At 37.7% G+C, this 18383-nt stretch overlaps 1 protein-coding gene across 2 annotated transcripts in view; it reads right to left on the bottom strand.

Moving 5' to 3' along the window:
- The window catches only part of ABCC1 (ATP binding cassette subfamily C member 1 (ABCC1 blood group)), a 56471-nt gene that overhangs the window by 19057 nt on the left and 19031 nt on the right, over positions 1–18383 (bottom strand). For both annotated transcript variants that reach the window (XM_062587848.1, XM_062587849.1), the window contains exons 6-18: positions 16443–16504; positions 15524–15655; positions 13861–14088; positions 13184–13361; positions 12416–12577; positions 11324–11416; positions 9710–9913; positions 6996–7142; positions 6538–6625; positions 4964–5033; positions 3984–4110; positions 2638–2814; positions 336–503 (exon numbers count right to left, since the gene is read on the bottom strand). In XM_062587848.1, the coding sequence (XP_062443832.1) occupies positions 336–503; positions 2638–2814; positions 3984–4110; positions 4964–5033; positions 6538–6625; positions 6996–7142; positions 9710–9913; positions 11324–11416; positions 12416–12577; positions 13184–13361; positions 13861–14088; positions 15524–15655; positions 16443–16504 (1836 nt within the window). The remainder of the gene's footprint in view (positions 1–335; positions 504–2637; positions 2815–3983; positions 4111–4963; positions 5034–6537; positions 6626–6995; positions 7143–9709; positions 9914–11323; positions 11417–12415; positions 12578–13183; positions 13362–13860; positions 14089–15523; positions 15656–16442; positions 16505–18383) is intronic.

Raw genomic sequence — 18383 nt, 5'->3', positions numbered from 1 at the left:
ACTAAATCTAATGGTTAGGTAATCACTCTCACTGCTTGAATTAGGTGCATAACACAGTAATAGACAGACATGCAACACTTAATTAAAAAAGAAAAAGAAAAAAAAAAGACTGTCCTTGTATTTTGACTTTTCTTTCACAGAGTTCTGAATTACAGAATCCAGGGCATATTTCAAAACAGAAACTTACAGAAGTCCTCTTAAAGTCTCAGAAGGATCACTTCATTTTTTTCAGATGCTTAGAAGGAAGCATCTGATACAACCTGTCAAACTTGGAGTATTTGAAAACAGCAAATAAAAATCATTCCCCAGAAACATGTACCCTCATTATTACATACTTTATTTTTCAGGATCCCTTTTGGTCCAATAACTTTTTCAAAAATATGCTTCCCAACATGGGCATCAACAGCTGACAAAGGATCATCGAACAGATAGACATCTGTATTACAGTAAACTGCCCGAGCAAGACTAACTCGCTGTTTCTGTCCTCCAGACAAATTCACACCCTGAGTAAAAAAGAGAAAGAGATCCTTTATTTACAGCTGAAGTGAGATGTCTTGCTATAGTTTGTTGAAGATAAGTCATAGGAGATTAACACAAATTAGAGAAGCGGTAACACAGTGAGAAACAGACCAGTACCAGGAATTATTTTACTATCTCAGTAACATGAGCAATCACGGTCAAAATCCCCTCCTGGAAGAGAGCATATTAAGTACTTGTTATTAATGAAGGGTTAGACCACAAAAGTGCATTCAGTTTACTAATTTTATAAAGCAATTAATCCATGCCAGAGATTTTATACATTCAGAGGCTATTTTTATTCCCAGTCACATTTCTGCAGTGCTGCCTCCAACCTAATAAACAAACTCTACACACTCTTCTCCAGTTTGGTTGGCCTGCTTCCTTCCATATTTCCTATATGGAAGACAAAGCTGCACTGTTGACTGACTCTGGATCGGGCACTGTTACTTGGCAGCTATACTAGTCAGCAGGCAAAACACATCCTTAGGTTATAATACCTTTCTTGATTCTTTTTTATGCAAGTCTCATAAAAAAAAATTAGCCACTTATTTTTGTACGTCTTCTCAAGTTACAGATAGATATATAAAACTTTCCAAAGCATTACATAATTCCACTTGGAAGCAGAATTGCCACCATTAGCTTGGTAGCCAGTATGGGTCTTCAACCCCTAACAGTCTGTGTCATTCCAAAGAGGGAAAGAGATGAAATTATTTAACAGATGAACAAAAAAATCCCTCAACAAATCAGAAGTTAAGAAACTCCAGCCCCACATTTAATAAAACATTATGAATTAGTAATTCGCACCATTGCACAATGTTTCTATTTTGTAAGTAGCAGTGAGAAATAAAATTGTTCCTTAAAATCAGTAAAACAGACAAAATGGGAAATTTGCAGCAACAACCTCTACCTATGCTTGAAAAGTTTAGAGTATCTAGAATAAAGACTACATTGCATTAAAAAAATGATACCACATATCCTGCAACTAATATCCCTCTGATTTTCCAAAGTTATCAGTGGCAGTCTTGTGAACAAAAGGAACATTTCAATTTCAGTCAGTGTTACGGAAGTATCTTAAACAATGTTGTCTGTGGCTTACTTTGTGTTAGGGAACAACATAGAATTGCATCAAATACAGACAAAAGAGGAAGCAGACTTCACATAAGAATTCTTGCATGTTGAAAATGACACATTTTTCTTATGTTATAACATGTTTGAAATTCATTTACTATAACACTATCAGTTAGATCAGGAGTAATTCTGACATTATGAAAAGCCAGAAGCACTGAATGGCTACGAAAACTCCTTTGGTGGTTTGGAACTTATTCAACTTCCCTGAAAAATGACAAGAAATCTTACATGCCCTGTACATGACTGGGCCTCAGCGTGCTGAACCACGTCTCTTCCATGGTAGCCATTGCTCAAAAACACTCAGCAGTTGAGGGAGATGTTCTGGGGTACCTTACAAACCATGCAGACACTCTCACTCTTTTGGGCTTTCTTATTTTACAGAAACTGAGGGCGAGCAGCTTGTTTCAGCAGTTCACATCCTCCTCTTTTGCATGGATTATGGCTGGGTAAGAATTGTCTTGGACAACACCCGAGCAAGTGCAGTCAGGCCTCAGAGACCCTTGATGCCAGTGACTGGAGAGCATCAGCTTGGCAGAATGCCAAGCAGGTTACATCCACACACACTGCTGGCTGTGTTATTAGGGGATACCTGGTCCTGCTTGTATAGCAGAGCACTGAAACATTTATACATGTTTCTGAATTCCATACTGTACATGTTTTTGCAACAAAGGGCCACTACTTTTTAAAATAACTGAAGCATTCAAAAGATGCTTCTCCCTGTTTCTATGCAGTGTGCTGGCATGCCATGGCAGCTCTGAGTTAATTGAAAACAGCAATTGTAAAGTGTTTTTGCATTTATAATTGGGGTCACATTTCCCCTCCTCTGAGTTTAAGACAAGGACAACACTGTTCAAATTTGCCTCTTATTCCAGAAGATTTCTAAATATAATGTTTTCAATTAACTACAATTTTAAGAAAAAGTAGAATAGAAGTCATGTGCTTTTAACTACAAGCAATAGTACTGTAACGGTACAGTGGGTATTTAAATACCTTTTCTCCTATTTCTGTTCTGTCTCCTGAAGGAAGAATCTCTATATCAGGCAGAAGCGCACAAGCCTCAATCACACACTTATACCAGCTCTCATTCTTCTCCCTTCCAAACACTATGTTGTCTTCCAGAGTTGCATTTTGGATCCAGGCTTGCTGAGGAACATAGGCTACTGAGCCCTGCAAGAAAAATTGTCATCTTTCAAAACTCTTGCCTACTGTACTTAGAGTCAAAGCAAGGGCAGGGCTTTATGAGCCACCTAGTGCTAAGCACCTTACAAATTGCCTGTCCTCATTTCTGAACTACACGGACAAAGCAGGCTCTTGGGGTACTGCCTCCTCCAGTATGTTATTTATATTCCCTCTCTACAAGTGAATGTAACAAAGGCTGGTGGAAAATAGAAAACTTCAAACAATTTCTCTAACATAAACTTGGAGGGAACATTCGTTTAGAGAATATGTTTGCACAATTACTGCATGTCAAAAGTCATTAAAGCTTTGCTCTTTCATATAGTTATAAATTATGTTCTATGTAAAACAATTTAATCTGGAATGAAAGTGTGTTTAACACACACATTCCCTGCCAAAAGATTTTTACAGAAAGCAGGGGAAGTAGCTATTATGTAATAAGTCCCTTCAAAGGAAGGGACTGGGTTCCTGTAAAGTACTTTGCTTTGAAGAATGGTTCTGCCTCCACTTTCTGCACAAATAATTATTGCTTCAATTCTAATCACTTAATTTTTCCAGACAATTCTGGAGATGACCAAATATGCATTTTTTCTAGCAAGTATGTTAATTCATTTTGTTCTTCAAACAATTATCTTTCCATACGTTAAAGTACCAGCAAAATTCAGAACATAGGTTTTTCCTTTCTTTCCAGGCCGCTTTTGATCTGTAAGCTCTGTGCAACTGTTGATGTTCAAGAAAGTACAAGCTACAAAAATAACTTTTCCCATGCTTGGGTGTTTGTTTGTGCCCTCTCTCCTTGCAATTCTCTGACATTAAGAAAGTGCAAACTAATACTGCATTTTTTTCATGCTATGGTGTTTGTTATATGGTCTCTCTATCCCATAGCTGACTACCGACAAGACTCACCAGAATATTTATTTTTGACACCTCCATCATTCTGTCTATTTTGGCTAAATCTGAAACCAAAAGCTTTAGAAATCATTGGGTCAAGGCTGAATAGACGGAATTACACAAAGCACAGGTTGAGACACAAGCATGGTTTACAAGGAAAACAGCTCATCTGTAAGGCTGTCTCTTGCCCTCCTCACACCACCTGCAAGTCCACAATCCCTTCAGAAATACCCACAAGCAGCTGAACAATTCTCTAGGTATGATCACACCTTGACAACCACGTAGCCTTCCTTTTTGTCCATCTCCCCCAGTAGTGCCGACAACAATGACGACTTTCCACAGCCAACTTGCCCAACAACAGCTATCAGGGAGCCTTCAGGAACGGTGAAGTTAATGCTGAAATAAAATGCACATAATTCCACTTTGCTTGCTGGCACATCCTAGTAGCCAAACAGTCTATCTGGAACAGCCCATATAATGCCAGATATAATGCCACATAATGCCCGTTGCAAAACAAACACTTGGAAAATGTAAATGCCTTGTTCAGAAAGCACCCACCTCTGCTTATACTTAGGGAATAGTATCTTAACAAAGAAGAAACCAAAATCTCCAAACCCAACAACACATAGCACAGTGCCTACATAACGCTGCAAATACATACGGATGCTTCTCAAACAGCCTCCTGGTCCCAAAGAACTTGCAATTTAAGACCCAGCAAACAGCAGCCAAAATTAAGGGAATTGGCAGGGCTCAGGAAAGACAGTGTTTCTAACTACACCACTCCAGTTCCTTTATTATTAGTACTGTGTGCATTTGAAGGTTTCATAAGGGTTCTTCATGGTTTTTATCTGGTACTGGAACTAAAGGAGTGAAAAAAAAGGATTTTAAAGGGGAAGACTGAGGATATGGTGCAAGCATGAAGGACTAGGGATAACTAGGAGAGGACAATCTGGCTGCATCCTCTAGATGGAGCTCATTCCCTCTGCAGCCTGGACCAAGAGCTTGAAATCTTTGAAGCCTTCTCTCTTTTCATTATACCTCTTGCTACTCCTCTCCACCCCACCTTCCGAATGCAACATACTTTCCAATTCATGAAACTCCTAGTTTAAAAAAATATAAAACAAATGTATTTGTCTTCCTGTTCCTTTGAGGCAACAAGCTCTTAAGGATATAGACCTTATAATTTAAATATAGATTATCTTTGATGCATCAAGATTTCAAGGCTAGAACAAAGGGTATGAATACTTACCTATTCAATGAAGGAGGATCATTTCTGGACCAGCTAAATGTTGCATTCTTTACAATAATGCTTCCTTCCACTGACAAACAGAAAAGCCATATTTATACAAGTGCCAACATAAGCAGCTAAACCATGTTCTGGATCATGCCACAGAAGTAAATCTAAGCACAGAGGCACACATATAAAACAATTTTTGCAACAGAACTCCAACAACCTGCTTCTTATCAACAGCTTGTGTTCTGCTTTGAATTTACCAAAACTGCAGAGGTTCTGAGATTACACTTATTTAGTAACCAGGAGGTATGTGAATATCAAGGACACACAGATACCAACTTATTCAGCAGCCCCCTCCTTCCAGCAACTCCTCTGCAGCACTGCAAGAAGCCAGCAGCCTTAATCTGACTTGTGATTCAAGCAAATCATGAGCTAAACCGCTGCTTTCATGTGCAAAGCTGAATTATCACAACAATGGTAGGACAAAAGAAATCAAACTACCAAATAAAACAATTTTTACCAGAAATGCAGTTCAGTGAAATGTTGCACAGTACTAGCATATTTTGAGTTTTACAAGGACAACTCAGAATGTACCACTCCTAACACAACCAAATAGGCCATAAATACTTAGCCTTGGTAAATTCTTGAACAAAATTTGTTTTTCAAAACCCCACTGAAGATTTGAGAGTTAACTACACATGGTTACCACTTCAGAAAGGGAAACAGATGTTCTGAAAAGGAAGATGAGGGAAGGAAAGAGAGCAGAGGTGACCTGTTTACAAGACAGCCAAGTTGTTGTAACTATTTCAGTAACAAAGTGACTGAAATGACACAGTACTCAACTAACTGTGTGAGAAGAAGGCACAGGAATTTTACTATCTTTGTTAAAGTGTTAAAGACAGTTTATCTTCATTAAAAGGAAGTAAGAAAAATCATTTAGAAGTAACTGAAGTAGTTAAAAGAAAGTCAAGTTTTGTTTTGCAAGAAAGGGGCGTTAGCTTCTCTATAAACCCTGCACTCAGAAGACATTCAGATGCAATGTAAAACTTACACGCTCATCTGCCTCCTGAAGGGCTCTATCTAACTGGACTGGCAACATTATGCTCAATAGAGCCAGGAATGAGGTCCTTTGCATAAAATAAAGTAGAGTCATTTTCCAGCAGTAAGACTTACCCTTTTTCTTTCAGCCATGCTGAAGTGTTACATGATCATTCTTCTCCAAAGTACTGGGTTTTGGCACAGCCTTAGTTATCCTCTGGCTTCCACTGCTATTTGGAAACTATTCAACTATCTACAAATTTCTCCTGGGTACGCTTTAAACAGTCTAAGTAGTCTAGAAGTTAAAGTGACCATCTGTATCTAGATGCAGCCACTCTACAGTTTGGACATAGGAGTTCGAGAAAGAAGAAAAAATACCCAAGGAGGAGGCAGAAATACAAAATTCTCATTTTTGCAAGTTCCCTTCTCTGCTGTCTAGCTGAAATTAATCAAATCTAACAAAATGCAGTAATTTGTTACAGAAAGCAAAAGAAACACTGCAGACACTCCAAATCTGCATACATTAATTTTCAACACCAGAAGAAACTCACTGTCTTTGATGGGCCCCCTGATTACGCTGTCGGGATCCAGCTCTTCATGAGAGAGGAACACCCTGAGGCGTTTCAATGAGACACTGGCCTACATGGGAAAAAGACAGAAAAGTATTTTATGCTTTGCTCGTTGTATTTAAGAGTTTCTGTTTTTATACTACGTAATATTATTAATATGCTTTTCCAAACCCTCTTTAAAGTCGGTCCGTCATTTCTTGGATAGTCATCAAATCAGCATTTCTCAAAACACAAAAAATATGACTAGTTTTGGAAACACCCATCCACCATAACAGAGATTGATAATTTTTGCTTGTGCAGCCCTTCATACATAGAAAACCCAAAGTTTCTTTTATGAAGTGGCTGAATTTGACCCATGGACATTCTCTAAGCACAGGAATGTAGCATTTTCATCTAATGTCTGTTTCTGCACAGAAAAGCCCATTAATGACAAATCTTACTTCTACTATGCTGCTGATAACCATAGGAAGAATGTTCAGTGGAAACCTGAGGATGTTGAATAATGCTAGTGATACAAATGCCTTCTGAGCATCCAAGATGTTGTTCTTGTCTACAGTTACATACACAGCAAACGTGGACAAGGCAACCTGAAACACACAGTATAATGCTCGCAGTTAGAGTAACCTTTTTTAAACCATTAACTCAGGAGCTATACTCCTAGAACTGGAATGAGAGATCTCCAAATCAAGTAACAAAAGAGGAATGTTCTGATAACTTCCTTGTTCCTGACAACACTTCTTGCAAAGCAAACATTTGATTTAAACTGTATTGTAGGAAGAAGTTGATGGTGCCTCTTGGGAAACTTTGAGGAAGTATCACATGCTCACTTTCTTCATACGGCAAAGATGAAGCCACAAGCGTCCCAGGCTACGCATGGAAGGGGTGGAGAGGAACAATCACGGGTCTTATCTTTCTGCTCTCTTTCAGTTACAGAGTCACTCCATTGTACCAGATATCGGATCAGTAACAAAATAGGCAGACTGAAGTGTTATGAACAGTTTGTTGCTGGCCCATTTTACATTTTGTATGGACTACCACAATTCTGGGTTTCAAAGCACATCCTCCTTCACCACACACAGATTGTTTTCTAAGAAGTTAGAAACATGAAAATAAAGTTTCATAATGCCCAAATAGTTCACAACAGAAAAGCTTAAGAGTCATCTTCCGAACAAGCAAATGTCATTGAACCGTTGTTGTCAATGTATAAAAATGCAAAAAAAAACCCTTTCTACAATTTAAAAAGCCTATATAGTTTGTTGATTAATAAGTAAAGCCCCCTAAAAGTACAGTCCTTCTCAATCATGCCAAATATTAATTTTTACACCTATTTCCTCCATAGTATTTTCTTCCATGGTTACATCACTCATGCCTTACTGTATCACAAGATCCAGTAACTCTTTCTGTCACTGCCACTGCCAAAAACTAAAGGTGGGCTGAGCAGTCCCATTCCTCCTCCCTCAACACTTGAAACAATTATCTCAAGTGCCAAAAGCACAGTCTCATCTAAGTACAGTATCCATCAAAAACATCAGTATTCCTGTTAAAAACCCATCAGACTGCTTTTAAGACATATATTGCTGCTCTTACAGCTGCTGACTCAGCAATGCCTGGTACAGTAGCCTGTTTGTTCAATCCTTTATTTGGACAACTATCCTAGGGAAAAAAGCCCTCCCACAGAGATGAGAAACAAGAAAGAGTCCAAAAAATGACCTCAGAAGCAGCATGTCTGCACTCTTGTGTTACCAGCAATTAGCCTGAAACACACTCTTATCAGCACACACAGCAGTAGGTGAGGTACTGCACAATTAATAGCTTCCAGACACCATTAATAAACAATGTTTTGAAAAGCCCTGTCTGTGGAAACAAACAGGAAAAGGAGAAGAGGAAATAAGGAATTTTGCATGTCAAAAACACTCTCAGGCAAGCACCTGCAATAATTATTTAATCAGAAACTTAGAAGAATACATACTAAAGAATAAAAATCTGAGAAACAGGATGCTGAAGAACAGCCATGCCCTTCGGGCTACACAGACTCCACTCCAGCAGCAAGCCTCCTAAGGTGCAGGACCATTGCACACTGAAATGGAGCTACTCATTAAAAGCATTCAACTTCTTAGTCTCTGCGGAACAGTATGGAAGAGTCCACCTGCAAAGTTTTACTTAGAAACTTCATTTTATAATGTATTTATGTTAAAACCATCTCAGACTTCTCTTAGACAAACATTCACTTAAGAATGCAGCTGATGTTTCCTATGCAGGGCACTGATCTTCTGCCTTTCATCATGCCCGAAATGTAATGTAAACATTAACAGCATTTAGAAGGAAGGAATCTGAGACTGGAAAGTACACTTAAACACCTCCAACTAGAACAGCACATATTTTATCCTAATGTAGTCATGGTTTTATTTGCTCTGTAGACAAGAACAATTGCCCCTTGTTCTAACAGGGTCAAAAGCAATTTTAATGTGGTCTCACCCTTCTCTGCCTTTTATTGGTTTAAATGTAAGCTAACCACAAACACAGCAGAGATGTTTCACGTATTAAGAATTTTTGTTTTTAATAAGAATTTTAAATAATCCTAGGGTATGCAATGGCTTTACCTCTCCGTATTATTCATAAATCAGTGTAGGGAGAATCAAAGACCTGAAGCATGCCTGGTGCACAATGTTCCATTTGATCAAGGACTCTTGTTTAAGTACCTGCTTCTCTCACAAAAATGCAGATACAGTAAGGTCAGTTGTACCCTACTGTCAGCCACAGAGATCATCTGCAGGGGACTGCATGCATTAGTAACCTTAATGTTCTGACAGTACATTTAATACAAGGACTAGCAAGGACACCAGCAAAAATAGTTTTGGGTTTTAGCGTTTGTTTTGTTTTTTTCCTCTTTCTTTCTTTAATTCAATAACAAACTTCTAAGATACATCCAATTTGTATGTTATAATATCCAGAGTAAACATAAGTGCCTTTTAAAAAAAAAAAAACAAAAAACAAAAAAAACAGAGCACTGAAAAGGCAAACGCTCAATTTCCCGTTGCTGTGGAGGACATAGAGACTTTTCCACTAATTAAAAAACAAAAACAAGTCGTTAAGCACTGCTTTGAAAAGCATTACCCCAAACAGGAAGACAGGCTTCCAAATTTGTTTCACTTACCAGAAAAGGAGCACAGACCCATGTAAAGGTAGCCATTGCAGCAAGGTAAGCAGATTTTTTTAGGACTTTCAGCTCTTCCTGTCTGATCTCTAATACCTTCTCTCTGAAGGCTAATTCCCAGGCATAAAGTTTCAGCACTTTAATCCCATTGAGAATTTCATTCATCAGCTTAATTCTATTGTCTTTGCTCTTCATTTGAGCCACCTAAAAGAAACATTGCAATAAATAATTAGCAGAGCACAACACTTGGCAGACCCACAAAGATCTCAGCTTTGTATTTTGCCATAGCAAAATTTATCTCATTATTGTCAAAAGCTTACTAGCTTCCCAAAGCAGGAAAGCAGAGGTGCTATCTGAACAAACAAATATGCAGAATTAACAAGATGTTTTAAGCCAATTAAAAGAAAGCTTCGAATCATTTAAAATTTGAACCAAGATCAAAATAATTGTGGCACTGGTATAAGCGTAATTAACCCTGCACCAGAAAGCCCTAGGACTCAGGCTCCTCTTTGCTACAAAACACAGTTTAAATTAAAGAAAAAAAAATAGCCACTGTAATCAAATTTCAACGACACACAGTTTATGTCTAACCCTAGACCAAACTTGTTTCTGCTTAATATTCAGCAGTATCAATGTATTTCTGATGGTGGCCTAAGGCCAAACTTTCAGCAGTAAGAAGAGAGTCCATTGTGAGAAAGGGAACTTTCGAAGAAAGTATCTTAACAAGGACTGTGCAAGGGTGAAAGGATGTTCAGAGTCAACACAAGACTGGGTTAGCAGACTGCTCTGGTACAGCTATCGCAGGCATCTGTTTATGAGGCAGTGTGGCTGTGACAGGCTGGCTATTCCTACTTCTCCGGTGTAGGAACCAAATACTGTTAAATATTCTAATGAAGAACTAGATCTAAAAAGTTTCAGTCTTTCTAACACAAGAAAAGTCCCAACAAAAGAAAAAAAGAAAACAAGAAAAAAGCAGCCAACCAACCCTTCCTCTGACAGTTCAATGAAGTCTGGAGCAGAAGGCACGCAGTGGGGTCATGAAGGTAGTTCTTGTGACACAACACTTGGGAGTTTAAACCTATGTTTATAAAAGTGCTCTCTCTAACTAAAATCCACTCAGGACCACGAAAAGCCAGAGACTGAGGCTCCTTCCCTCTTCCTCCCACCAGGGAGAGAAACAGTAACTTGCCAACACTGCAAACATCATACTGGAAGCAAACATTTTGCTCATTTTAAGGCTCATTAGGCAGACAATAGCCCAGGTTTGCACTTAAGTTCTTCAGTAGCAAAGTATATACTAAACTATTTCCATTCCATCATCAGGCATCACATGAAGGTGGCTAGATTGCTACTTTAGTGTTACTACCAAAAAATTTTTGTATCATTATGTAGAGATATGCTGTAAGGCTAAAAATATGGCTTTAGGTTAGTTTAGGTTGTTCCGCATATGCAATGTCTCTAGCCTTTATTCTTCTCCTTCAGTTTTCAAGTAGAAAAAAGTGAGGACAAATTTGGTGAAGGGAAAGTAGGGGTAGAAAAGCACTTAGGATCTGAACAGGTCAGAGAACAGTATGTTTCTTAAAAACCCTGCATCAGAAATATAAAGCTTCTTACCTGATAGGTTTTTGTCTTCATTGCCATCACAGCATTTACTGGAACCAGAAGGATCATGACAGCCACACCTGCCAATACAGATGGACCTAAATTCTGAAGAGATAAATAACTGCTTGTAAACTTGTATCCACATAAACATCCCAAATCATTTTTTAAGATTCTGGGTCAAGCACATGCATGTGCTTCAGAAAATCATTCTGAAATAGCTTTTCAACCCCTTCTTCCCTTTTCAAGGGCAGCTGTGAGGAAGAAGATAGATCAAACAGGGACTTAGGTTTATGTGCTTGATTTTTGAAACTTAGCGGCACATACATAAGTCTCTATAAGGAGAGCTGTATATGGATGTGGATCTCTCCCCCCATACAGATACGTATCTATAGATACATATATATAAAGATCTTTGAACACTTCTCAGTTTTGCTAGTTTGTCTTTCTTCTGAAGTAGAGATCCATCCAGGGAATGACCAGCTTATTAGGAAATTGCATTCCTTAACTGAAAGTAAGGGCTAGGAAGACTCAGCCTGATGGCTGTTTGGACTAGACACAGCACACATCTCTGCCATACAATGATCTCGGAGCATGGAACCAGTAGGACAAAGGAGGTAATTCAGGTGTCTGCAGCACCAGCTACAGCAGCCCCCACCTGGACCCCCCCCCCAAACACACTCAGACGTGCTGGCAGCTCTTCATAGAAGTGATTTGGGTTAAATGGTAAGTTATTTTAAAACAAAGATAGCATCTTTCATCTAATATCCCAAGTAGCACTAAAGAGTTGCACCAGCACAACCAAGAGAATGGCATGAGAACAAGGAACAGGAGGAACTGTCTCCTAGAAGTGGGAGAGAAGGCATATCAAAACACAATTCAACTTCTGTGCAGAAGCAGTATATGCAGTATAGAGCCTGGGCTTGCAAACTGAGAGCCTCCTGCCTTCCTTTTTGATGGCACTGACAGAAGTAACTCTAAATGGCTTCAGAACAAACAGCATATTCACCTCACACTACTGTAAACCAGTGGTCTAAACAACTGCTCTCCAAAGTCATGACCCAGAAAGCTGCAGTCAAAACAGGAAACAACATGCATGATACTCACTTGCCACAGTAAGTACAGTGCTAATATCACCTGGAGAGGTGCAGACCAAATCATGTTTATATAGGTAACCAAGTCCATGAATCTCTGAGCATCCACAGACATTAGATTCACAATCTCACCCACAGTAGAAGTTCTTCTGGCAGAATTTGTGATAACTAGTGCCTAGGTATGAATTAAAATTAAAACATAATTAAAAAGGGCAAAAAAAAAAAAAGCTTACTGATTTGCATTTTTCCTACTAAATTGAAATTATTTAGAGAGCTTCATCTTTAAAATTACAAGCAATGATTTTCATACATTCATCTTACATCTGCACATCTTACAAAATACAAGCTGCATAGTTTCAAGCAAGTGGTTGGGGTTAAACTAGCAAGAGAGCTAAAAATGACAAGAAAATCTGTTTAACTATAAAAATGTTCCAGCACCCTATTCCAGGATGAGGCGGTACTGCCTGTTAAGTTGCCAGCGAAGATGTAGATGTACATCTATCTTAACTTGTGCAGAAGTCGAAACAGTTTCACCTCTTGTCTACATAATGGCAGATTTCTGGCTTGTGGGTGTGCAGAATAAGGTGCCTGGACTTCAAATAGTAAACTAGAAAGTTGCTCTGTCTTCATGGTTTCTTTAAGTTAGATAATCCTTTATCTTAACTATTAAGAGTTAGGAGACTCTGCTAGGCTGATTCCTAACTGCTTAATTATTCAAACTTAATCAGTGCAATAGCACAGCCACAGAGACATATAACCATATATTTAAAGAAACACCTACCTTTCGATAGATTACACCAACAATAGCTGTTTTGAGCCTCATTCCAGTGACAAAGCAAATATGAAAATACTGGTGCAGAATCAGTGTCTGAAGACAGGCACAAACAAAGAGCAGCCCTGTATAAAAGTAGCCTTGCCAATTTGGGGCACCTTTGTCATTTACAAATTTGATTAGCAATCTGTAAAGAGAGGAATTAACTGTCTTCATATATGCAAAGTAAAAATATGTCAGAGTTACAATTGTAGATTATTCCAAATATAGTACTGTTCGTGCATCCACACAAAGTGCCAAACTTAAAACATTCAAGTAAACTTCTCAAAAACTGAAGATCCTTCTATACCAGCACATATCCTTCCCTCCTAATAGCAGTAGCAACAACTGCTGTAAGACATAAAAAGTATCATATACTTTATATTTACAATATTCTCTTACTATACTGCCTGGCCTTCCTAGTGCTAGAAAGGAAATTGTTAAAATCAAACAGTTAATATATCATTGTTATCATTTGAAAACCAATAGATTAAAATCATTTTGGTGCATGCTCTCTCACTTGCAAGAGAGCTCCTCCCAGCTGACATAGCTAGAGGCCAAACAGCTTGGTGACTGACTGAAACACCAATGTATGTAAAATTCTGTCCAGATCCTTTTAAATTGAATAATAAAGTGTTAACTCTTACTTCAGAATTTCCGGGCCTGTAAACATCAAGAGATCATGTGCAGCTTTAAACAGGAAGCTCATGAGGAAATATGGTCCAAAAGTTTTATATAACACCTTGAATAAAGATGCCTCAGAACTCCTCCGAGTTGGTTTTATAATCAAAGCTTCAGCCTCCTCTGTCACCTCACCGCTTGAGTCGTTTGATTTTTGCTGCTTTTTGGGCAAGTACAGCATGTTTAATGGTTGCCTGAAATAAGAATTAAAATGTATTATATATATAACATAGCCTTTATCCAGGCTCAAAACCACGTTAAAGAATGCATAATATCCAAATGAGACATTTACTTCAACTTTAGCCAGAAAGTGGTTAACAATTTCTGATGTTAACCAACACAACAGACTGTACCTCTGACATCATCCCTCATTTTAGCAACTACAGGTGTCCTAGCAACAGAGACCGCAGTTTACTGTCCTTCTTAAAGGTTTAACTCAGGATTTTACTGTGAATCAACCATCTTCTTTTAATCATACAATCATAGCTACCTGGCCCTTCAAAAATGGTTGTCTTTGTACAGACAGATAATATTCCTGGAGAAAGTCTCCTACAGCTCTGTACAGAGGAATGAGAAACAGAGCCTTAATTTGTGTCAAATTCAAAGAGCAAAAGATGTTACGATTCTACTATCCAGTATGCTGAGCTGTTATCAAAAATCATGGCTTCACTCTACCACAGGATATAAAAGTTTCCAGTCAGACTTATTCCAAGTTATCCCTAATGAGCTGAATACATCCATTTCACATCTGGTTTATGCCAAACTGAACACTTCCGAACTTCTGAGGACAAGATGCATGTAAAAGAATACTGCGTAAGCAAGAAAACACTCTTCCATCAATGAAAAGGTATTTCTCTTTGCTACAATAACAGATGAGGAAAGCAGGACGGAAACTGAAGGCATGCAGTCCCAATTTTAGTTATCTCACTTAGGTGTCCAGGTTCCCAATATAACTAAAGGTAAGAAATAAACTCCTCACCTTTACACCCTGAACTGCTCCTTCAGAGGCTCCACTTACTGTAGAGGAAGCCCAAGCTCTTAAATCACATGGCTGAAGTTCAACTGTATGAAGACTCCCTCTCAGCCTTGACTAACAAGCCACGCATCAAAAATCACAATAATACGCTTTGGACTATGAAAGACTACAGGAAAATTGATACAGCTCTTCATAAACACATGCACGTGCCACTTGTTCCTATTATCAATGCATCTGAGAAATCCAGAGCTGCTGTTTCGGCCCTATAGAGGCAAGCTTGAAAACATGTGACAAACACCTCTAAATGAAGGCTGAGTACCTTCAGCTTTTGAATTTCAACATCTCCAAGGCACTGCTAGTCAAGCGGAGCCCCCACACTCTTTACAACATTTCACTGGGCAGGGCTTCTGCAGCACTCCAAGCAGAATCCAGAGGGACACAGAGGAACTTAGCCGATGGGACCGAAGCACCAGCCAGCTTCACCTTCCCCAGTACTCCAAATCACACATATCCACTGCTATTTTCTCTTTCTAATCATTTTACAAATGCACTTAAAATTCAAATATTTTAACAAAAGGACTCTTGACTAACTAGTTTTCAGTTCTATTAACTAAAACTTCACAATTTATCATTGATAAATAAACAGAACTTACCTCTTTGTCTTCGCATACTCTTTTGCCCAGTTCCTAGCCAAACCTGGCACTATCTGTTCAGACATGTCCTCTTTATTTAATGACCACAAATCCTTGGCTTCCAAAGGTGTCCGATAACCTTGAATCATCAACCTATATTAGAAAGAATGTATGTATTTAAGAATATTAGAGATTCACATGTTATAAAACAGTTGTACTTACACCAACCCCCAAAACAGAGCCAGCTCTTCACAAAAAGCACATGCAAGACCTAGTACTGGTAGCAACACAGGTCTGGATGCTGAAAAGCTTAGGTATGCACATCCTCCTACCCTTTACTGTGAGAATTAGCCATCAAGGATTCTGAATCATTGAATTCAAATTTTGGTGAGAATACAAGAAAGGATGAAGTGATCACATTTGAAAAACAGCTAGGCAATTAAAGTTCCCATGTTTACCAAGCTGCAGAGTCTTTATTAGCCTTTAATTTTACAATGCAATTCCTTTCATCTAGTTTTCTATTGAAACTCTGGCCAAGCACCAACCACAACAGTATGACTACTACTATTTTAGATGTTTGTATGTTTTAATTCACAACACTTGCATTGTGATCAAGTCATATGGCATAACAAAAGGTAAGTTAATGAAACAAAAAAGAATATACTGAACAAAAAGAGCTATCAGTTTCAAATACCTTAATTTCTATCTTCTTCCATTTCTCCATCAAAAAGATACTTTGATTACATTCTTTTAACAAGCATACTAAATATACACCTTTAGAAAAGCTCAAAATTGCAAAGGAATTAGTAAAAAAAATTTTAAAAATTAATCCATTTACAAAAACAAACAAACAAGATTACTGCTAATTTAACTCCCAAAGTGGAATTTCTAAACTACTATCTCATTTTAACCATCTCTTTATGTAGCATCTTGTTCTTACCCAGTGATCCACCAGAATGTGATTCTAGAGAGGAAAGAAGCACTGAACTCTGGACATGGCTTCTAAAGAAGAGAAAAAGAAATTAGCCTACATACGACATGACTGATATAGGGACCAAAAAAAAAAAAACCCAAAACAAACAAACAAAAAAACCTACAAACAGGAAAAATGTTTTTTAAATTCCTTTTGTTTACAATTTTTTCAAATTACAAAGCTATCCCTTGCTGCTATAGAGAATTTGTGTGGAAAACATAGGCACAAGCACAGCTTCCGGGCTGTCAGCAGACTAGCCCACAGGGACATAGAGAGAGCAATGCTCCTTTGGATTTATGCTTGCCTCTAGTCTGCAATCAAATGAACTCTGAAGAAGAGGATTTCTGATTGTTTTCCCCCTATTACTTTCTCTATACTATTTTCAAGTCATTTAAATTTTTTAAATAAGTAATCTGGACAGATTAAAATATTGAAAGGAACATTGGAAGAATTTCAAAGGCACTAAAGGTGATTTACTTGCAAAATTACAGCAGAGACTTCTCTCTCCTTCTTTCACTGCTCTGATCAGTATTTAAGGAATGTCAAAAACAATCACTTCTTTGGCATACAAACCACTATGTTTTTATCACCAACTATAACAGCAGTGATACAGGTATTCCCATCCACAAAAGTCAATAAACATAATTAGATTACTGAAAACAGCCAAAGTTTTTTCAAGATTTGCATTTTTCAAGGCATGTTTGTACAACTCAGCTTTTTCATTAAGCTGTATTTTGAAGTGTGTTGTAATCAAGCTATGCAAAACAGATTTCTGTATTTCCTCTCTTCCTCACATGACAATTCTGTTTAACCTTGTAGGGAAAAATTAGAGCGTGCATGGGGCAATTTTTGGAAGAGCTAAAAATTCAACATTTCCAAAGTATTTAAGCACTTATAGCAAAAAAATTGCAAGAAATTGAAACATACTGGCTTAACAAATGAATAAAAAAATTTAAAGTAAATCAGAGGAGCTACAAATAAGTAAGTAAGAAAACAAAAAGCCTGTAGCCACTTCAGCATTCCTACCAGACAAATTTCTACTTTGGCAAATACAGAAAAGAGAACACTTTCTACTTCAGGAAAATTTCAAGATATACCAAACTTCCCAGAAAATGCATTTTTTTCTCTATTTAGTTTTTTAGATGGAAACGCCAGATTAGACAGTCAACTAGTTCTTGTACTACAAAGAACCGGACTTTATTTGTTGGGAGGGGGGAGAGAGAAAGAAAAAAATATGTTGTTTGTGCAAGATTGATTGTATAACAGCTACATAGTTCACTTCATCAAAAATAGCATTATTTTAAAATATTAAAGAACTATTAATCCTGATGTTCATGTCAGACAGAATAAAGACTGTTCAACTGAACATGAGTGTTACAACTGGAACTGTAACGGATCTGGACTTACATGAAGCAAGCAAAGTAAAAACAAGAAACAACACATTAATTGATTTGTACAAACAGCATCTATGTCTCAGAAATTTGTTTTACTTAAGCTAAAAGATATTGTTTATTTAAGCTAAAAAACTTAAACTTTATGTTTTTGTTTTGAAAATGCTTCTCAGAAGGAAATAAGAATTTTTATAAAGAGTGTAATTATTTACTTTTTTGTATTTATATTGTATATTTTGTATTAAAACATTCAAAAAACCCACACCACCTGCAAAAAAAAAGTTTGTATTTTCTCTGCCCTGTTTCACAGACATAGAACACAAAAACAAATCAGTGTGCTTAGAGCATCTTGTAATTATTTTGACTGTGATCAAAGCAGAAAAGGTTTCCACAAATCCACAGTATCCATTCAAATACATTTCATCCCTGAATGAGATGAAAAGAACAGAGAGATTAAAAGAATCCAAAGACTCAGCAGTAAACTTTTTCTCTCCAGGCATACAACGTGCAGACAGTC

This window comes from Rhea pennata, chromosome 15 (assembly GCF_028389875.1).
Source record: "Rhea pennata isolate bPtePen1 chromosome 15, bPtePen1.pri, whole genome shotgun sequence".
Lineage (NCBI taxonomy): Eukaryota > Metazoa > Chordata > Aves > Rheiformes > Rheidae > Rhea > Rhea pennata.
This window is presented reverse-complemented; position numbering and strand designations above follow the sequence as displayed.